Source organism: Equus asinus, chromosome 14, assembly GCF_041296235.1.
Source record: "Equus asinus isolate D_3611 breed Donkey chromosome 14, EquAss-T2T_v2, whole genome shotgun sequence".
NCBI classification, from domain to species: domain Eukaryota; kingdom Metazoa; phylum Chordata; class Mammalia; order Perissodactyla; family Equidae; genus Equus; species Equus asinus.
In genome coordinates this window covers 40,964,087-40,985,720 of record NC_091803.1, presented here as the reverse complement: position 1 = coordinate 40,985,720, position 21,634 = coordinate 40,964,087, and the positions used below count along the sequence as shown (strand labels likewise).

Below are 21,634 nucleotides of genomic sequence, written 5' to 3'. Positions count from 1 at the left end.
GGGGCTGGAGCTGGAGTCTGGGAAATGCTTCATGTCGGATAGTGGAGATAGTGGGTGATACCATGGACATTAAGCTGCTCCCCTAACTGGTCCCTGTGGCAAGTTCAACCAGAAGTGGGCCACGAACAGAGTCTCGAGGCGACTCATCTTAAGAAGCCATTCTCAAACTTTAGTGGCTGTAACTACTATCCTGTGGGAGTGTAAATGTGCAGAGTCCCCAGCCCAGCCCCCGAGCTGCTGATTCAGAAGGTCAGCGATGGGCCTGGGAATCCACTTTGCAAGCTAGTTCCTGCCCTTCTGCTCCCACGACAACAGATGGAAAACTCCATCCCAGGTGAGAGAGGAATTTGGCTGGGGAGCGTAGGAGAGAGACCTGGAGCAAAGTCGAGAGGTTTGATTTTATTTTACTTTCGGGTGTGGAACATGATCATTTTTATAGCCTGTGGGGAGAGTGAGTAGCGAGGGAAAGACGGGAAAACAAGAGACATTTTCTCCCTGCCAGTGAGCAAGGACTGACTGAGTGGGAGGGCCCCTGGGTAATGAGGACAAAAGAGAGATGTGAAGTGGCAACGCTGTTGGAAACAGCTGGGAGGACCATGCAGGAAACGTTTTGGGGGACATCAGCAAGGAAGATCTGAGTGCAGTGGGCCAGCCTCAGGCCTCTGCAGCATGGCTAGGGCAAAAGAAGCCTGCAGTCAGAAGAGTTCAAGGGAGGCTGCTGGCTGTGAGACCCTGAGCAAGTCACTTAATCTCTCTGAGCTTCACTTTCCTCAGTAGAAGAATAATTTGCATCGTGCCTCCCAATGTAGGACATAGTGGTTAAGGGCCCAGGCCCAAGAGCCAACTTTCCCTGCTCCACCACTTACTGGCTTTAAGACCTTGGGCAAGGCATTCTCTGTGACCCTGTCTTCTCACCTGCAAAATGGAGATAATAGCAGTCCCCACCTTACAAGGGAATTCCTCTCTGACCTCCAGGCCTTGCTCATGCTGTTTATTCAGCTTCAAACACTATGTGCCACCCATCCCCCACCCTGTCCCAGTCTGGGTGACTCCCGAAGGGCTTTCAGGAATTCTTCCCTGACCCCTGCTACCCTGGTCCTCTTATCAGAGCACTTATCACACTGTAATTACATCTTCATTATCTGGTGTCCCAACCAGGCTGGGCTCCACGTCCCTCGGCATCACTGGCACCTAGCACAGAGTTGCCTGGCATCCCATGTTACAGATGAGAGTGTGGGCTCTAGGGCCAGTCGGCGTGGGTTCACCACTCTGGCTGCCTATTAGCTGTGTGACCTTAGGAAAGTAGTTTAACCATTTTGAACATCAGTTTTCTCATCCAAAAACGGAGATAGTAGGACCTCAAGGAAAGGACTATTGAAGGGCATCAATTAGGTAATTCACATAAAGCACTAGATAATAGCTGGCCAATAGTAAGCAGTCAACAAATGCTAGCTATAACTGGTGGCAGTAATACGCAACTGATACACATTACTGTTTAATAAGAGTTTCTACATCCTCAGTGCCTGAGGCCAGGTAAAGGTTGTTCACTCATTAACATTTGTGCCAAACCTATAAGCAACAATACTCCAGTAGCAATGAGCACACTTAGCATCCAGATCTTGGTTTCTAAACACCATTCTCCAGGAAAAGCCACCAGCGCTCCTTGGAGGAATGGCTACAGCAGAAGAGAAACCTGGACCATCTCAGGGTGTCAGAAAGCATGAAAGTGCTCAGAGAAGAAGGTGGACTGGTGTTCAAAACACAGCAGTTGGCTTGAAGAGGCTTCACTGGCCAAATTTGGAGGGGAAACTGACCAGACAGAATAATGATAATGTATTGTAAAACATAGAAGTCAAAAAACCACGAGTCCATAGTGATCCTCAAAAAAGAGGGGGAACCTCTTATTTACAGAGTAATGCCAGTTAATAAACAGACATTGGATAATGATGGAGTTTGGGAAAAAGGCACAATTTTGAAAACATCAATACAATTGATTCAGGCAAAAATGATGCTAAAACCACGGTGTGAAGGGCTGATGAACAGGATATTCACATGATCTCAACGAATCACCCCAGTCTTTACGAATTACAAATGGAAAAGCGTTCCATCCACTGCAGAAGGAGGGCAGATCCCATCTTTTCCAAGTGAGCCAGTTTCACATGACCAACAACGGGGACCACGGGCATAATGCGCCTCCCGCGGTGATACAAGAGCACATTACTTAAGTGTGTTCTCCCAAAAACTTTTAACCTGAATCTAATCATGGGGGCAGGGGTGGGGGGAGAATCGGACAAATCAAAATTATGGGATATTCTATAAGACAACTGGCCCGGGCTACTCAAATTTATCAGTGTTATGAACGACAGAAAAGGGCGAGGGCTGTTCTGGATTAAGAGCCTAAAGAGATGGAACAAGAGGTAAGATGCGACTCTCGATTGGATTCAGGATGGGGGTGTGGGAGAGTCTTACTTGGGACAATTGAGTAAATTTGAATATAATGTGTATATTAGCTAATAATTTTACATCACTGTTAACCTTCTTGGGTATGAAAATGGTATTGAGATCATGTAAGATAAGCCTTTATTCCTAGGAGACACGTGCCCAACTACTTATGATAGATGCTTGCAGTTCAGCTTAAAAGTGAACAGAAATAAACCACCACCTCCAAGCTCCCAACACAAGGTTTGCGCGTGCGCACAGCCCTCTCTCTCCGAGACCTACTTCGCGCGGCTGGAGAGTCAGATTGTGCACCACCACGAGGCGGAAATACGCAACGGCAGCTTCCGGTGACCACGTACGGGTCCAGGGCGGCAGAATGGAGGAGGTGCCTCACGGTGAGCGCACGGAGGGGGCGTGGGTGGCGGGGCGGAAGGGACAGGAGCTACTCTAACTGTGATCTTGTCTCCGCGCAGACTGTCCTGGGGCCGGCAGCGCCCAGGCGGGCCGAGGGACCTCATGCCAAGGGTGCCCCAACCAGCGACTGTGCGCGTCCGGAGCCGGCGCCGCGCCTGACCCGGGTGAGGAAGGGGCAAGGCCTGGACGGGAAGTGGAAGGCGCGGGCCCGGAAGAGGCGGGACGACGGGGGAAAGTGGGCGGTGAACCTGAAGGATGAGTGACAGGGGCGGTGCCAGGAGGCCTATTAGGAGGACGGGCCCAGAAGAGGCGGGCGGAGGGGCGGGGCTTGAGGGATGAGTGACGGGTGGGGCACAGACGGGCAGGGCCTTTAAAAGGAGAGGAGCGGAGGAAGGGGGCGGGATGCGGACGGAGCCTGAAGCATCAGTGACCGGTGTGAGGTCAAAAGGAGTTCTAAGAGAGCCGGGCCTGGGAGTAAGTCGGCCAGGGTGAGGGGTGGGGCCGGAGGCTTGAGTGACAGTAATGACAGGGATGGGAGGGCGCCCTCAGCAGAGGGCAGAGGGTGGAGTCAGGGAGCTCAGGCTTAGATCCTGCCTCCGCCAGTTACTTTCTTAGGACAGAATTTTCTTCCTTTGGAGGAACGATTGTCCCATTCATCCAACAGAAATATATATTAATCACCTCCTAGGCATAGTGTCTGTCCTGGGGGTACAGCTTGAATGCGACAGACAGGTCCCTGCTCTAGTGGATGTTAGGTTAATAAGGGGGACTCCCAATAAACCAGTAAGCAAGCAAATCAGTCGTCACTGCAATAAGTACCATGAGGACAAACTGGAGGGTGGCGAGGACTCTGGGGGCCTCCTGAAAGGATCTTAAAAAGAAGGAGGCTGGGAGGAGAATTTTGAAAAAGTTCAAAGAGAGACTTGGGTTTGATTCATGGGTCCCACAAGCACTGTGACCTTGAGCAAGAGTCTTAACCTCTCTGAGCCTCCGTTTGCTCATCAGAAGTGGGGAGCAAAATGGTGACCTCCCCGTGTTGTTTTCAGGCTTTCAAATCTGGTGAAATATTGAATGCAAAATAAATACAAGTATGATAAGTGATAGTTGTCAGTACAGGTACTTCTTAAGCGCCTGCTGTTTGTAAGGTTTCTCAGCCTCCACCCTCCTGACATCGGGAGCTGGGTCGTTCTTTGTCGTGGGGCTGTCCTGAGCTTTGTTGGATGTTTGGCAGAATCCCTGGCCTGTACCCTCTGCATGCCAGTAGCGCTCCTTCCTTGTGACAACCGGGAATGCCCCAGACATGGCCGAATGTCCCCTGGCGGGTTTTGCCCCCAGCTCGGGGACCGTTACTATATGTGAAGCTCTGTTCTGGAGCTGGGGATACAGCGCTGAACACTTCAGTCTCCTCTCTCATGAGACAAACAAGTAAACCAATAAATAAAGAAATGTCAGATATGACAATGGCTGTATTTTCTTTGTAGCGCTTGGTACAGTGCTACCATTGACTAGCTGGTACTTCACACATGGTCCCTTGAATCAGCCCCGAGGACTTGGCTCCTTCTAGGCCGTTGGAAGAGTGACATTCGAGATTTAATCAGGGACTTCGTCACCTGAATTGCTTTCTTTGCAGCCATAGAGGAAATCAAAGAGAAAATGAAGACGGTGAAACACAAGATCTTGGTGTTGTCTGGGAAAGGCGGCGTTGGGAAAAGCACGTTCAGCGCTCACCTCGCCCACGGCCTGGCGGAGGATGAAAACACGCAGGTGGGACTTGGGGAGAACTGGGAGGGTGAACTGAGGGCCCACGATGGCTTGTGGGGAACTGATTCCCTGGACCAGGTGGAACTGGCCCCTTTGGAATCCAGACCTCTGCAGAGGGAGCGAGGAGATGTGTACCAGGCAGGCAGTGAAATGAGCATTTCGTTGATTCTCCTGCCGCGAACGTGGAGAGTGGGCGTCTATCTCTCCTGCGTGCTGATTATTTCCTGCGTGAATTCAGACTTCTTTCTCTTTGTTCATCCCTTTCTGCCTATGTCTAGGCCAGGGTCTGCAGACCATAGCCCATGGCCAGATCCAGCCCAACTGTCTTTTTATGGCCTGTAAGCTAAGAACGATGCTTACTTTTATAAATGGTTGCTTTAAAATTGTTGCACAGGTCCCTACAGAGCGCCCTAGATTTTGCCCACAAAGCCTAAAACATTTAGCATTTAGCTCTTGAAGGAAATGTTTGCCTCCTCCTGCCCTAGGCCGTTCCCTTCTGCGCAGGGACCCAGAGGAGCATAAGAACTCGGATCACCCAGCGCTGCTCTCTGGATCGCAGCTCCAATAGGAAGAAGGCACACACAGAGACCATGGAAAGAACTGGAGTGGTAAGGAATGGCTTTTCACATGAACAAAATAAAATGAAATTGATTCTACATTGCACAGAACTCCTCGGCAGGCCCCCAACAGTGCTCTGATGGAAAAGAGGTACAGGGTGAGGAAGAAAAAGGCACTTTTTACCAAAAAGGTCAGATGGAAATTTGCAGTACCCGTGATTTTAAAAATACGTTGGGGCTCATGGTAATTTTGCTTTAACCGTAGAAAATGATCCCAATATTCACTGCGATTACCCTTTATACCTAATAAAACCATGAATATTACAGTTTTCAATGTTTGTTTTAACACAGAACACATTCGATCTTTTTATTTTTTACCAAATGAAATTTTGCTCAAAATTCCAATAAAAAAATACACACACCTCAGAACTGCTAGAGCCGCGTGGGTGCCTCTTAAGACCCCACTGCCCAAGACGTTGACCCCTGAAACGAGAGACCTCGCCGAGGACTTGTGCGGCGGCGCTGTGTGTGCACACGTGGAGAGGGAGCCTGCTGTTCACTCTATTTGAATTGCCAGCTAAAGGCTCTTTTCCATCAGAGCACTGTTGGGGGCCTGCCGAGGAGTTCTGTGCAATGTAGAATCAATTTCATTTTATTTTGTTCATGTGAAAAGCCATTCCTTACCACTCCAGTTCTTTCCATGGTCTCTGTGTGTGCCTTCTTTCGTACACTGATTTATTTCTGAAAATTAGTTTTCTCTTTGTGCATTTGGAATATTGAAAGTTATTTTTATATATAAGGACTGACTTTCAGTTCAAGTTTCTTTCTACTCTCTGACAAATGGCCCTTCAGTTTGGTTTGACTTTTTTTAAAGAGATAGTGCTAGAATGGACTAAGCTACGTTTAATTTAATACTGAAATTTCAAAACTGCCACATATTGCCTGTTATATTTTCAAACTCTAAATCTGGATAAATTTCAGTACCTTCTACTTATATGAGATAAACCATCCATTTCAGTGTGAAATAGCACCCTAAGATCTTAATAGAATAAAGACTGTTTGCTCCATAAAAAAACCGGCTACAGTGGGCAGAGGGATCCAGCCCACCATGCTGACATGCCCTCGATACACACTCATGCACACACACACACACCACTGAGACACCTCACTAGTATCCAAGGACTCCAGGAATATATTTTTTAAATCATTGGATTAAGAAATTAGAGTTTGCTTCTGGGGTTGGCAAACGTTTTATGTAAAGAGCCAGATGGGAAATATTTTAGGCTTTGCAGGCCATACAATTTCTGTAGCAACTATTCAGTTCCGCCCTGAAACATGAAAGCAGCCATTTGTTTACAGTCTGTAAACCAATGAGCATGGCCGTGTTCTAATAAAACTTTATTGTCACTGAAATTTGAATTTCATATAATTGCCACATCATGCAACACGGGTATTCTTTTGACTTTGTTTCCGCCCCCAGCCCTGTGAAAATGTAATAACCGTTCTTAGCTTGTGGGCTGTACAAAAACAGGTGGTGGGCTGGCTAACCCCTCGGTTGTGGTTTGCTGGCCCCTGGTTTGGTCTGTGGCCCAAGAAGCGCTGGTGCTGGCTGGGAAACAGCATCTCTGGAGGAGGGTGGAAACCTTGGGCAAGCCACAGCCTTCAGGACAGGGAAGGAGCTGGGCGAGGTGATCTGTGAAGCCTGGTGTTTCTCCCACTCACTAGAACTCACTCTGAATTCTGCCCTGTCCCTCATTTCTCTTCTGATCATTTGTAACGCCTGGAGCTGCTCTCGCTGCCTGTGGGTGGCTGAGCTGGGCTTCTCTAGACTCTGGTACCCACCATCCATGGTCGCGGGGGATTGGGGAGAAGGGAGAGATGACTGGGGAGACCCCTGGGCTGGGAGAAGGCGGCCCCTGGACTGTGGTGGGACTGATGGAATGTGGGAGTGGGGGGAGAGTGGAGGCAGAGGCACAGAGGTGGGACGGCCTGGGCAGACTTGGAGGGCAGGCAGGCTGGTGGCACTGCTGCCGCGCAGGCAGCCGAGGCTGAGGCTGAGCCGGCCACGGGGGCGTTGAATGCCCCGGTGAGATGTTTGGACAGGAGAGAGGCAGGATGTGAGTGTTGCTTTAGGAGCGTTGCTGTGACAGCCAGCCCGGTGCGTGATTGAGTATCCGCAGAGGGTGATGGAGCCAGCCAGGAGCTGCTGCTTGTGTCTCCGTGAGAAGCCACAAGGGTCTAGACTAGAGCTGTGGGTGGAACAAATGAAGGCAAAGTCGGGGAGCTAGAAGAGGCCAGGCCACATGACTCACGGAGAAGACAGAGGAGCCAGAGGTCTCAGTGAGCACTGGGGCAGGATGGCAGGTGCAGTCCAGCATGGTGGCCCAGGACACGGGCTTGGGGTCGGACTGCCCAGTTCACATCCCAGCTCCACCCACCACTGCTGGGGCCCTGGGCAGGCTGGCAGCTCTCTCTGCCTCGCTTTCCTCAACTGCGAAACGAGAGTCGGGACTGAGTAAATGCAAGTGCTCAGCACGGGGCCTGACTGTCGTAAGTACTCAGTCAGTGTCCGCATAGCAATCGCTCCTATTACTTTATTCCACTCTCGGGGATGTGGAGGGCCGAGGAGGATTTCTCCTTCAGTGGTAATGAGTGTGTAGCCCACACAGAGGATAGTGCTGAGTGGGTTCACAATGTACCTGTCCGTTCATTCCTCCATCAGTCAACAGTCTCCTGGCATTCGAGGGTCGAACTTGTATTGGCCAGTTGCCTGGCCAAGAAGTCTGTTTTCTCAGATTATCTGTAATACCCAGAATAATCTTTGCTTTTAGAAGCTGCCAGGCATATTCTTAAACAGCTCCCTGGAGATGGGCTTTAACCAGGCCAGTTGCAAGTAACCACTTGTGCATAGACAGCTGTTTACGTGTAATTCACTTCCATATAATTGCATGTGGAGGTCCCGGCTGCACACACGCCTAGACTTTGCAGAATACCGTCCACACCATCCAGTGGGGACTATGGTGCGATAAGATGGATTTCTTTGTGCGATGCTGGGTTAGCCCTCAGGAAAGTATAGTTCTCCCACAGACCGACTCGTGACTGAAACCATCACTGTCACCAAAGGGTGCACCGTGTTAGCATGTCGTCAAGTCTGAGTATGTCTCACTGGGTCTAGTCAAGTAGCACACATCCCGCCCAGCCCTGAATTCAGCAGGACGGTGGGAAACGCCCTCCGCCTCTTGCGCCTGCCTAGTGGAGGAAGCACAGTACAAACAGCAAGACTGTTCCACCTGAGCGCCCGAGCCAGGCGGGTGCCTGACAGCTCGTTTGCAAAGGGCCTTGAACTGGAGGGAGCGGATTGGGAAACGCCCGCGACTAATTGCAGACAGGCTGGGGAGCGTGTGAGTTGTGAAGGGAGGAGGGGAGCCGTTACAGGACAAGCCTGAGCTGAGACAGCAAGGAAGCACAGGTGGGGCTGGCCCCGGGGCCGCATGGTTAAGTTCACACACTCCGCCTCGGTGGGCCAGGGTTTCGCTGGTTTGGATCCTGGGCGCAGACATGGCACTGCTCATCAGGCCGTGCTGAGGTGGCGTCCCACATACCACAACTAGAAGGACCCACAACTAAAAATATACAACTATGTACTGGGGGGCTTTGGGGAGAAGAAGAAAAACAAAGAAGATGATTGGCAACAGATGTTAGCTCAGGTGCCAATCTTTAAAAAAAAAAACCACATGCCATCTTTCCACTGCGAAAGTCGCCATCTCCCGTTAATTACCAGTTTATCATCTTGCCTTGTGATCTGCAAGGCGAACTGTTTCATTGGAAGGTCCGCGCTGGGCGCTGCAGTGTTCGAGGCCCGTTTCAGGGTTATGGACTCTAGAGCTGGAAGGGGCCTGACCGTCTCCCAGAACACTTGTTCCCTGGAGCAGAAGCTCAGACAGATGGGCCCAGGGAGGAGAAGCAACCTGTGCGAGGTGACACAGCCCCACAGTGCCAGGGCTTAGGACTGGAGCCCACTGCTCGTGACCTTTCTTAAGGGGAAGTTCGGGGTGCTGGGTGCGGGAGAGCTTTGGATCCCGACAGCCCTGCAGCACCCCTGCTCCACCACGTTCTGGCTGGGAGCAGTGCTGGCAAGGTCAGGCTTCTAGCACCTTCCACAGAGGCCTTGGTGAGGACTGACACAGGCACATTTCTCTCAGCTAGGGTTCTCTGGCTCAACTCGAGCCGAAAGGGAATTAATTGGCTGGTTATTGGGGTGGTGACGGCATCCACAGGAAGTCTGGAAGGGACAGGACAGAGGGCCGCTCCCGAGATCTGATGGCAGGAGCACGTCCCGGCCTTCTCAGGCGCCACCGCAGGAGTGAGTGCACGCGATCTCTTTCTTGCATCCTTGCATCACTTCACTCAAGATTCACCCCTTTGTTGTGGGGAGTAAAATTCCTCAAAAGGAAACTGATTATTAAATTGTTCCCGAAAGAAAGGGCACGAGACTGAGTGGCTTAGAAAGCGAGTGCTGATGGAAGTCTCTCTTGGGGCTGGAGGGAGGGTATAATTTCCCGAGTTGTGGGGCTCTTTTGTAAAATGCCTGTGGATCGTCAACACACGGCAACCCCAAGATCGAGAAGGCGGGGCGGGTTGTCAGGCTGAGCTGCGCTCCTCGTGCGGTCCAGCAGAGGGCATGCAGCAGACGGCCAGCCTGGCGTCCGACTCACTTTCCTGACCACGGTGCGAGTCCTTGTGAGGAAGTAGGAGGCTGGGGTTTGTTGAGAGGGTAGAAGCAAGAAGCAAATCTGGGGCAAGTTAAAAAGTTGCCCAGAGGGGCTGCACCTCGGATCCGAGACATCAGAGCTTTCAAGACGAGTGCTGGCCCTGCTCTGCAGAGGGCTCCTGAAGGCACCTGGGCCCTTCTCATCTTCAGACGGGGAGAGCAGCCTGTTTGGGGTGGAAGGAGTTGTCCCAGGCTGCACTTGACACTGGCAAAGAGCTTGTCTAGATTTCCTTCTCATTTTCAGTTTCTGTTTTAGAAGTTGAGCCCTTTAAGCCGTCCTTAAGCTTCAGGATCACAGGAGAACGGGGTTCAGTCAGAGCTCAGCTAGAAGGTCCTCTCTGGCCCTCCTCGCCAGGCCCCGTGAGAGAGTGGCAAGAGCCCTGGCATTGAAGTCGGGAGACTCCAGTTTATGTCCCAGCTCTGTGCCTTGCTCTCTGAACGAGTCACTGGGCCTCTCTGAACCTCAGTTTCATCTTCCTTAAAGCAGAGATAACAATACCCACCCCCCCAGGCACGTGGTAGGGCCAAGTAAACAGTGTCTGGACTTGAATCTCCCAGGGACCTGACACCCAGGTCTGTAAGACCACCCTGGAGCTGGGCCAGACTTGGGGCGGGGGGCACTGTCGGCGCTGATGACTTTACCAAGTTCTCTTTAGGAGTCTCAGACTGGGTCTTTGTGGCCTGGAGCGTAAACATTGTAACTCTGCCCTATGAGACTCCACTGGGCCACATTTGACCCAGTTTCCGTCTTTGCCCCTCGCTGCTTTTCCCCAGACCCGCCCCTCCCCGCTGTGCACATGCGCGTCCATCACTGCTCTGCTCTCTCCTCGTTCCCCAGGTTGCTCTTCTAGACATCGATATATGCGGGCCGTCGATTCCCAAGATCATGGGATTGGAAGGAGAGCAGGTAATGGCTGCCTGACGGAGCGCAGGGGACCCTCACGGTTTTACGTGACACGATGAGGTCCGGTAGATGGCCACTCGTCTGTCCGTCTGTCTGCTTTCACAACGGCTGTGAATTTTGGGGGGCAGGCTTATATCTAAAGTTCATCCAGAGCCTTTGAGAAGCATTAGTTTCGATGCCTTCTCAGAGGGGAAGGGAAACAGCAAGTGAAATGCAGAAGTGAGACGTGGAAACGTAGCTCTGGCTGGGAAAGCTAGGCCAGAGTTTGCTGGGGTCTGTACGCTGGAAGCCCGGGAACGTTGCTGCCCTCGTGGCCACCCCTGGGGAAGTGAGATTGCAGGCTGGCCAGCAAGGCAGGGCGGGGCAGGGCGCCGCAGCTGCCAGGTGCTGGTCTCTCCTCCAGGGGGACCCGAGCAGTCGGAGAAGGGGTCCCCAGGACGGAGCATTGGAGCTGGGCTGGAGGGGCGGGTGGTTCCAGCGGGGTCCAATCTGGTTCTCCCTTTACTGAAGGGCCGGCGCTCATCCTGGTGCTGGGGTGCCGTGTGGACAAGGCGAATAAAGACCCCGGCCCTCGGGGGAGGGAGCAGATGGTAGATAATAGAAAACTGAAGCAGGGTAAGGGGACAGGGACAGACAGGCCGGTGGGCAGGGGAGCTGCTCTTTGCGAGGGGGCGGTCAGGGTCACCCCACTGCGGAGAGCTGGGGAAGAGCCTTCGACGCTGGGGGAACAAGTGCAGGAGTGTCCTCATGTCCTCAGCAGAGTGGCCACGGGGCTGGGGCAGAGTGACAAGGGGAGGGTGGCTGGAGGGTCGCCAGAGGCTGCACACGGCTTGGGGTTTGCTCTGAGGGAGCTGGGAAGGGGCGTGAGGCCCTCGGGGGCTGAGGCGGAGCAGCGGATCCCACGTCTGCGATCACACACCCATGGGCAACAGGCTTTGAGCTCTCGCCCGAGTGTGGGGGACATTGTTTACTCATATGTCAGTGCAGAAGTCAAGATCGAAATTGTTAAATGGAGAGAGGAAACTGAAGTTCCACCGTTTTCTTCTCCTGTAGTCTTGGGTCATCAAGGTTACCCCTTTCAAGACCGCTGACTTAGAGAACAAGTGTAAATAGGAATGAATGGGTTTTGTTAAAAAGTGAGACCTCAAAGCCAGTCACCAAAGACCACATATGATGTGACTGCATTTCTATGAAATGTCCAGGACAGGCACCCCTCTAGAGACAGAAATAGATCGTGGTCCCCTAGGCCTGGGGGGAAGTGTAGGGAGTGGGGGTGACAATTGAGGGTGCAGGGTGTCTTCCTGGAGTAATGGAAACGTTCTCAAGTCAGTTGTGGTGAGGGATGTCCAACCTTAGGGATAGCCTGAAAGGCACCAAATCCTATACTTTAAAGGAGTGAATTGTGCGGTATGTAAATTATATCAGAACAGAGCTGTTTAAAAAAGTGAGACTTCATCAGAAGAGACTTTCTGATTTGGCTCCCACGTTGCTCTAAAGCCCCATTTCTCACATTGATGTGTAATGTGTGAAGTTGCGTAAGTTCTAGTTTCCTAAGAAAGAGGTGGTGCAGAGTTGAACCCTGGCTGTGGGTGAACACCTGCTGCAGGAACCCCAGTGGGCTTCCCACGGACACCCCGCCCCCCAGCCCTTGCCCCCACGGGGGCAGCAGGTCAGAGGTGAAGCTCAGGCCACTGATGGGCAGGCTCTCTGTCACTAAAGGTACCTCCCTCACTCCTGGACTTTCACGGGGGCAACCTGGGTGCTCCACAGTTACCTGCATTTTTCTCAGCGAGCCCCACTGAGTTCTGGCCCACTGTGAAGATCCCTCAGACCCGAAAGTATATTTGCACTCCGGTAACTTCAGTCCCTTGACTAGGTGTCCAAGCAGAGTTTCAAAACAACCCAACCTGGGAGGGCAAGGTATTGAATGATACCGTCCGTTCCTCGCCACCAGCTCTTCCCTCCCTCTTAGGAATTCAGTGGTAGCACATAAGAGGATGAATGGCAATTTATAAAACTATATTCTTAGTGTGTAAAATTTGCCTGTGCGTGAAGTGTGAGTAACTTACAAATGAACATCCATGCTCGTGTTCACGCAGGTTCACCAGAGCGGCTCAGGCTGGTCTCCTGTGGTGAGTTTTCACCTCTTTGCCTTATTTTCAAGGTCGTTTGTGGGTCACACGCACCTAATGGATGTGTGGTGGGTTGGCAACATTTTTCTCAGTCCGCCTGTTTATCAGTCAACAAACATTTATTGAGGCACTTTTCTCGGCCCAGGGAATACAGTGAATACCAGGGACTGGCTGACTTTTTCCATAAAGGGTCATCAGTAAATAGTTTTAGTTCGTGGGCTGCAGTCTCCGTGGGTGTAGCTCACAGTGGTACTGGGTAAATAAACGACCGTGGCTGCGTCCCAGGACAATGTTAAGTACACAGACAGAAGGTGGCCAGATTTGGCCATCCCCGCTTGAGACAGCTAAGGAGATGACACTCATTTCTTGCAGCCGAGTTTAGTGTCTTGGCAGCATAGGGCCATCAGTGCATCTTTCAAACCCCCCAGTGTGCTAACCTCTTTTTTTCTTTTTCAAAAACGATTTGAGGATTCCAAGAGTGAATATATTCATAGATCCTATGGTAATTTTGTCCTTAAAATGTTTTTTCAGCCAGAGTTCAGATAGAAGACAAAGGGAAGTGCCTTGCGCTGTGGTTTTAAGTAAAAATGTTTCTTGCTTCATCCTCTCCAGTTCCTGGAAGACAATCTGGGGGTGATGTCGGTGGGTTTCTTGCTCAGCAGTCCCGACGACGCTGTTATCTGGAGGGGACCAAAGAAAAACGGTTTGCCGCCCTGCCTTTATCGCATTCTCCCGAGGGCACAGTTGCTCTGGGTTCTGTGCATGCTGTCCTGTCAGGATGGCAACAGCTGCCTGCTGGGCTTGTGGCCTGTTAATTTTAAGCATCCACTTGCCTCTATCTTCACTGGCTGAAGAGAGCTAATAGAAATATCAGTTTTTATTTTGTCATTTTTAATATCTAGTATGGGTTTCTCTCTCCTTAAAACCTATGTGACCCTGAAATTACTCTTATTGTGGTTTGGGAGTGGCATCTTTGTGTCAGGGAGAGAAGTGTGTGAGGCAGATGGACACCAGGTTGACTGGACACTGAGGCTCAAGGTAACAATGCGAGCGTCAGCCTTGGTGCTTGTGACATTTGGGGCCAGATGAGTCTTCGTTAGGGGACGGTGGACTGTGCTCTGCATCGCAGGGCGTTAGCAGCAGCCCGGCCTCAAGGCACTAAATGCCGTTAGGTCCCCTACCCTAGTTGTGACAACTGAAAGGTCTCGAGGCATTGCCGAATACCATGGATTTAGAGCACAGACCCAGTGCACAGAGAGACCACCAACTGTGTTTCTGTAAAGAGTTGCCAGGACAGAACAGGGACGAGAGAAGGGGCATCCCTGAGGATTTCTCTTCCAGGCATGATCAAGCAGTTCCTTCGCGACGTGGACTGGGGAGAGGTCGACTACCTCGTCGTGGACACGCCGCCCGGGACGTCGGACGAACACCTGTCGATTGTCCAGTACCTGGCCGCCACACGCATCGACGGGGCAGTGATAATCACCACGCCTCAGGTGAGCGATGCCCGGTGGGGCTGGGCCCAGAATGTGCCACGACCGCAGGGTTCTTGCTCCTACGGCCCCGAGATCCTGGTCTCGAAGCGGCTCCTTAGAACGCGTGCTCCGCAGCGGAAACCTTTATTTATCGTTGGTCCAGGCATTTGCAGTTGGCACATAAGCATCCCACCTTTTTGGTTTTTAGTCCACCGATTAAACAATAGTGGTTCAAAACTGCTGTTTAAATTTCCCTTCCCGAAGCCAGTGAGCCTACTGGTGCTGTAACAATTCAGATCGTCCCTCATGGCCACATCTCCCTTCTGTGTCATACATCAAGCCCCCACAGTCTGTGGGGCCTCTTCCATTCACACTTCAGAACCCTTAGGAAATCACCCTAGTTTTCCACAGAACAGGGCTGGGGCATGGACAGGGACTTCTGGATAAGCGGCTGTAGTCCTTGTCCCTTCCTCGGCAATGCCCAGCTCCTTCTCCAGCAGTCCCACAGAGGCCATGTGGAACCCAGAATGGGGAGGGAGCAGTGGGCAGTCCCGTCTTGAGGAGATCCAGCAGGCAGCTCTCTGCTGCGCTTCAGTGTTATCGCCGTCGATCCTAAGGGATCCCAAGAAACCCACAGACTCTTCCTTCAGTTGAACTGCTCCTTGTGGTATTCGTCTCCACTCCTAAGGAAGCACAACAGAGGGGGTGTGTTGGTCTGTCTGATTCAGCCAGGACCACCCTTCACTGAGCACCTGCTAAGGGCAGGCCCTGGCCAGGCCCCAGGGCAATACAACAGCCCAGGCCGCCCTCACGGTGACACGTGGGCACACACGTGATGCTGTGTCGACGGCGTGACAGGTGCAGCGTGTGAGGGTGCCTGGGGCAGGGAGCGGTGTGACGGGTTCAGAGCACTCTGGGGCCCTGTGGAGGGGGATCTTGGCGTGTGGCGAGCAGGACACTGCTCGGGTGGCTGGAGGGTGGAGGGACCTGGCCCGGGGATGGTGGTGGAAAGCAGATGGGTGCGTCCTTAGGAATGGTTTCTGTCGAATTTTTAAAAAGCGGTTGGGGTCCACCCTGGACCAGCAGTACTGTCGAGAGTAGGTCCCAGAGAAGTTACCTAAAAAGAAAACATCCTCGTCAGAATGTACCACCCTGATGCGGGATGTTGATAGTGGGGAAGGTTTTTTGTGTGGGGACAAGGGACATATGGGAACTCTTTGTACTTTCTGCTCAGTTTTACCGTGAACCTAAAACTGCTCTAAAAATAACGTCTATTAAGAAACCAAGGGGCTGGCCCCGTGGCCGAGTGGTTAGTTCGTGTGCTCCGCTGCAGGCGGCCCAGTGTTTCGTTGGTTCGAATCCTGGGCGCAGACATGGCACTGCTCATCAGACCACGCTGAGGCAGCGTCCCACATGCCACAACTAGAAGGACCCACAACGAAGAATGTACAACTATGTACCGAGGGGCTTGGGGAGGAAAAGGAAAAAATAAAATCTTAAAAAAAAAAAGAAACCAAAACAACAACAAAATGTCGCTGACACAAAGATAGCTTCTCCAATACCACATTTATTGTGAGAGAAAACATGAGGTCCCCCTGGGCTTCAAGAAGAAGGGACAGACAGAGCAGATGCTGGCCCTTCTCCAGGAAGCCCCGGGACAGTGCTCCTTTGTGTGTAACTTCTCTGGAAAGTGTGACTTCACACGAGGACACCCACTGTCTCAGAGCCCTTCACAGCCAGCACCAGCACAGGCAAGTGGCTTTCTTTCGGGGTCATTTTTGACAAAGCTGCAGGGCTTTTATTTACAGGACAGCAAGGAGAGAACCTCAGAGGTGCAGAGACTAGTTAAGACCCGGGTGCCTTTCTAGCCTCCTTGTCTGTACCAGCCTCAAAGAGGCAGGAGCCAGATGTGTGCGTCAGGGGAGGCAGAGATGACTCGGAGCCGTGAGCCCTGGGAGCCCCTGACGGTTTAAGCCACAGCAGCCAAGGAGTAGCCACACTAGACAACAGCGGGCTAGACCGGTCCTTGGGCACACGTGTCTGCCATGACATTACATGGGGGAGCAGGGAGGGTGCGAAGCGACGATCATCCACAGTACACACGCTGTAGAAAGCAGAGCTCAGAAGTGAATTAGAATTTGAATTTGTGCATGAAGTTGTTTGTGTTCATAATCATCGAGATCAGAAGTCAGCAAACTTTAATGGGCCAGAGAGTAAATATTCTGGGCTTCGCGGTCATACGGTCCCTTTCACAACCACTCAGCTGTACCACTGTAGGACCAAGCCGGAGACACTGTGTAAAGGGCCAGAGGGTTGTGCTCCAGAAGAACTTTATTCACAAAACAGGCAGCCAGCCAGAAGGAGGCTGCAGGCCGGCGTTCACCACCCCCAACCTAGGAAGCAGTGCACCCTGGCTCAGCTGACGAGAAAGTAGAACACGGAGAGATGTTGAAAAGTCACTTTTTGGAGCTGGCCCAGTGGTTAAATTCACGTGCTCCGCTTTGGCGGCCCGGGGTTCATCAGTTCAGACCCTGGGCGCAGACCTGCACACTGCTCATCAGGCCATGCTGTGGCAGCGTCCCACACAGAAGAACTAGAAGGACTTACAACTGGAATATGCAACTATGCACTGGGGCTTTGGGGAGGAAAATAAAAAAGAGGAAGATTGACAGCAGATGTCAGCTCAGGGCCAATCTTCCTCACCAAAAAGCATCCCTTTAAAAAAAAAGGTCACTTTTCTGTAGATTCATTGGGCGTGTGCTATCTGGCTGTTCAGGTTTATCCTTTCAGGGTTTTGTGGGAAATCAATAGCACCTAGAACAGGGCTTGGCACATGGTTGCACTAAATAAATCCTTACTGAATCAATGGCACAAATCTCTAAGGCCTTATAACAGGAAGCCTGCTGCGCTGCAGCCGCCCCCTCGACTGCACACACCTTCTCTTTCTGACACTTTGACTTTGAAATAACCAGTCTTTTGACCCTTGGTAGGAGGTGTCGCTGCAGGATGTCCGGAAGGAAATCAGCTTCTGCCGCAAGGTGAAGCTGCCCATCATCGGGGTGGTGGAGAACATGAGCAGCTTCGTCTGCCCCAACTGTAAGGTGAGGGCCGCCAGCTCGCCCCGCCCGTCCCTCGTCCGCGTTGAGGGCGTAACAGGGATGGTTCCCCGTGAAACCGTTTCCGCTTTCCGCACCATTTGCAGAAGGGAACTCACACTTAAAATCTTCCGTTGCTGGTGTTAAGGAAAATCCTTTTGGTAGTGCTTCACAATCAAAATAGCCATTTTTTTAAAGTTTTTAAAAACGTGGTCCATTCTTATGATTCTGAAATAAAATCATGGTTCCTCCCCGCTTTGATTCACCTCACAGAAAGAGTCTCAGATATTCCCGCCAACGACCGGGGGTGCCGAGGTCATGTGCCAGGACCTGAAGACCCCGCTTCTCGGCAGAGTGCCTCTGGACCCACACATAGGTGGGTGAGTTCAGTGCCCTGATGCACCGCTCCGTTGCTGAGTGGGGCCTCACACCCTGCTCAGTGTCCGGGCACAAATCAGGGCGGTGGGCCCTCGGACCCAGAGCCCACCCTCCAGCTGAGTGAAGCTGTGAGGCACACAGTCATGTGGCCAAGGGGGCCGGCAGAGCCCAGAGGAGGGCGTGCTTGGGCTGGAACTGGAAGAGCGGAGCAGAGATGGGTCAGGGAGATGCTGGGGGGACGGGGGGCACTAGGAAAGGAATGTGCCAAGGAGAGGCGACAGAAGGGGAGTGACCGGGGGAGGCTGCCAGGGGTGTGCAGTGGAGCTCCGTCTCTCACACGAGTCAGGTCCTGAGGGGAAGGTGTGAACAGAACTAGCCTTGAAAACCCCTTAGGAGACGCCCCCCACATCCTGCCTCCTTCTGTGGGCAGCCCAGCACGGCCCCCTCTGTGTCCAGTGCTGATGGCCCTGTTTTTTCTCAGTGAGCTGTAGATGAAGTCAGGGCCATGTGGCAGGAAGAACGCTCCTCTTTAAGTCCCAGAGTCCCCAGGGCCCTTGAGACACTAGCTCTGTGGGCAGCACCGGGCCTGAGGGTGGCTGACCCTGTCGCCATCCCATCCACACTCCTTAAATTCCAGCCCACCTCCAAAGTTTTGTTTTCCTGAGGTAACAGAGTTGACCTTGCCCAAGGTAGAGGGGCCTGCGCCATGACCTCGACCATGAGGAGGTGGGCAGTTACATTTGGCAGAGGTGCCTGGGCCCGAAGGGAGTCGAGAGCGAGAAGCCTGACAGGGAGTACGGAGCCCAGCTGTGGACAGCTTTGCAGCCAGGCCTCGGAGCCTGGACCGCATTCGTTAGGAATCAGGAGACTTCGAGACTTCTGCGCGTGGGCGCAGGTGTGTGCTTAGAGAAGGAGCCTGTGGGCCGAGCAGTGGGTGGAGGGAGGTGAGGACTTGCCCAGGGCACAGGCGCTGGCACGGAGAGGAAGGGACATACACAGAAGGAACGTGACAGGACTGGACAGTTGGGGAGGAAGAGGTGTCCCAGATGTCCTGCTGTCCAGCCTGAGCCATCTGGAAGACGGGGATGTCACTCAGAAACCATGAGTGTGGGAGGCGTGTTGAGGGAAGAGCCGAGTTTGCCCTTGGCGCTGGGTGTAGAGGTGGGAGGCCTCCCGTCTGTCAGCAGCTCGGGAGAGCCGTCAGGAGTGGACGAGCCCATCCAGGCGAGCTGGCGGGGGGCAGGGGGCCGAGAGCGCAGCCTGGGGGAGGCCTGCCTGGAGGAAGTGGGGAAGGGGTCGAGAGGGCACCACGCCAACGTGGGATGACCTTCTAGATGAGATTACACATGGAAAAAGCAATGGGCAGAATGGGTACCGTGTGCTCCCATTCATTCTTGTGTGTTGTGTGTGTGTCTGTGCCACATTTATATGCAGATATTTCTAGAAAGACATCTGAACACTGGTAGCCTCTTTTGGACTCACTTTTCATGGTATAACCTTTTGTATTCCATATTCCTGTGTGTGTGTGCTCATGTGCATGGGTGCTGGGAAAGATTCTCCCTGAGCCAACATCTGGTGCCAATCTTCCTCTTTTTTTTTCCCTCCCCAAAGCCCCAGTGCATAGTTGTATATCCTGCTTGTAAGTCCTTCTAGTTCTTCTGTGTGAGCCACCGCCACAGCATGGCTACTGACAGACGGGTGGTGTGGGTCTGTGCCCAGGAGCCAAACCTGGGCTGCTGAAGCAGAGCATGCAGACTTTAACACTAGGCCATCAGGGGTTGGCTCCCATACTTTAATTATTTTTATTTTATTTTATTTATTTTGGTGAGGAACATTAGCCTGAGCTCCCATCTGTTGCCAATCTTCCTCTTTTTTTTTTTTGCTTGAGGAAGATTAGCGTGAGCTAACATCTGTGCCAGTCCTCCTCTATTTTGTGTGTGGGACACCACCACAGCCTGGCTGGTGAGTGGAGTAGGTCTGCACCCAGGATCTGAACCCATGATCCCAGGCCACCGAAGCAGAGTGCATGAAACTTTAACCACTCGCCCACAGGGCTGGCCCCCTCCCATACTTTTTTTTACCGTGTGCATTCATTATTTTTTTACTCAAAGGACTAAGTAATTTAAAGTACGGCTTTCTAGGCCCGCTCAGGAGCTGCTGAATCGTTCTTTTGGGGGCCCTGGAACCTGCACTTGCCACCCACCTGCCAGGTGATTTGCAGGCACACACACTAAAGACCGTTAGCCAGGCGTGGGTCAGAGCTGCGCTGAGGTGCTAGCCAGGGTCCCTGCTGGATGGAGGGGGCAGGTGCGATCTGAGAGACCCCTGAGTTCTTTCTCAGCTTTGTTGTTCATTGCGAGTGACGTAACCACCAGCCAGATCTTCATAATGTCACGGGCACAGAAGGAGCTCCAAGTTCACGTTGCCACTGTGTTTTCCTCATGGATTTGATTTTCTGTCATTTGTTTCTTTAAGGTAAGAGTTGCGACAGAGGACAGTCTTTTATGATCGACGCACCGGATTCACCAGCCACTTTAGCCTACAGAAGTATAATTCAAAGTAAGTGTTTCTGTGAGTCTTGTGAATTCAGATAGCAACGGGGCCAGAAAGTGACCTAAATGAGTGAAGTGGGCTGGGTGTAAGAAGATCCCATTTAGGATCATAAGTGGTCACTGCCACACAGCCTCAGGTGGGGACAGAAGGGGTAGTGGGGTCTGGGATGACCCCTTTAGCCCAGGAAGCCAGGAGTCTGAGAAATCTTCCCGCACATCAATGTTGTGAACCAAGTCGTCATTTAAAAAGCCCAGTGAGGGTGAATTTTACGGTACAGGAAATACATCTCAGGAAAGCCGTAAAAGGAAATTGTTAATTAAAAACAACAACAACAAAGCAGAGTGAGCCAAACCAAACCCGTGTGCAGGCCCGATTCAGCCAGTGGGCAGCCATCGGGGCCTCGAACGTGAGGCAGAGGCGGCGGTAGTTAACGCTTGGTTTGTGGCTGAGTTCTTTTTACCTAGTAAAATGGTGCCGAAGTAACAAAGGTAAGTAACGTCGTTCCCAGGATTCTCGATCTGTCGAATGGGCCGATGTAAGGCCTCCAGTCTGTGCTCAGAACCACAGATGGGCAGCGGGCAGTATTCAGGTCACTTTCGAAGCTTCGGGTCATGGGCAGAAACGGGGCTTTTGGGGAATGAAGCCGTCTGGGGACTCTGCCCCGTCTAGACTCGGCCTCCCCAGCACAGGGCAGGGCTGCCTGGGGGGCTGACGCGACGTCAGGGCTCCTGAGCACACCACTTGTTTTCCAGGAATCCGAGAGTTCTGTCGTCTCCATCAGCCCAAAGAAGAGCAGCTCGTTGGCTCCTGAGACCCCAGAGGACAGCGAGGAGGCACAGCACGCGGTCCAGCCTGACCCGCTGGGCGACAGAGTGGGAACCCCGGGCGGAGAGGGAGCAGACTCGGGCGTGGGGTGAAGTCATAGTTCCAGAGACACTTGAGTCATCTAAGATTTGTACACTTCTCTCTAGAACATACGTAAAGGGCGTTCCTTACACACGTGCCGTTTCACAAATAAAAACGTCTCGGCCTCGCCCACGAGGCCCGCTTCACGTGAAAAACCAGGTGCTGTGGGTGCGGCGTTCTCCTCTGGGGAAGCTTGTAAGGTGCCAGCAGCTGCCCCTGACGCCACTGCTGCCGCCAAGACGAGCCTAA

General features: G+C 52.4%; 2 protein-coding genes across 5 annotated transcripts in view; one reads left to right on the top strand and one right to left on the bottom strand.

The window, feature by feature from the left end:
- Nucleotides 1-327: 327 nt before the first annotated feature.
- Nucleotides 328-21,531, top strand: NUBP1 (NUBP iron-sulfur cluster assembly factor 1, cytosolic). 2 transcript variants are annotated; one of them, XM_014849929.3, is made up of 12 exons: nucleotides 328-391; nucleotides 2,591-2,834; nucleotides 2,913-3,017; nucleotides 4,484-4,617; nucleotides 10,781-10,849; nucleotides 12,946-12,978; nucleotides 13,591-13,681; nucleotides 14,320-14,474; nucleotides 17,444-17,554; nucleotides 17,822-17,924; nucleotides 20,402-20,485; nucleotides 21,232-21,531. In XM_014849929.3, exons 2-12 carry the CDS (start codon nucleotides 2,816-2,818, stop codon nucleotides 21,288-21,290), a joined length of 963 nt encoding a protein of 320 aa, XP_014705415.1. In that variant the 5' UTR covers nucleotides 328-391; nucleotides 2,591-2,815; the 3' UTR covers nucleotides 21,291-21,531. The 2 variants fall into 2 exon arrangements, with proteins under 2 accessions (XP_014705415.1, XP_044602438.1); XM_044746503.2 differs by lacking the exons at nucleotides 328-391; nucleotides 2,591-2,834; nucleotides 2,913-3,017 and adding an exon at nucleotides 3,169-3,327.
- Nucleotides 14,474-21,634, bottom strand: part of TVP23A (trans-golgi network vesicle protein 23 homolog A) — a 37,126-nt gene continuing 29,965 nt past the window's right edge. The window contains exon 8 of one of the 3 annotated variants that reach the window (XM_014849930.3): nucleotides 14,474-15,570. The gene's annotated coding sequence lies outside the window, so the exon portion shown is untranslated. Of the gene's footprint in view, nucleotides 15,571-21,494; nucleotides 21,631-21,634 lie in introns of those variants that run through there. The other 2 variants (XM_044746508.2, XM_044746507.2) reach the window with 2 other exon arrangements.

Coding starts and splice junctions, on each gene's coding strand:
- NUBP1 (XM_014849929.3), top strand. Junction 3,018..4,483: donor CGGCGCCGCGCCTGACCCGG/GTGAGGAAGGGG, acceptor CTTTCTTTGCAG/CCATAGAGGAAATCAAAGAG. Junction 14,475..17,443: donor TGATAATCACCACGCCTCAG/GTGAGCGATGCC, acceptor GACCCTTGGTAG/GAGGTGTCGCTGCAGGATGT.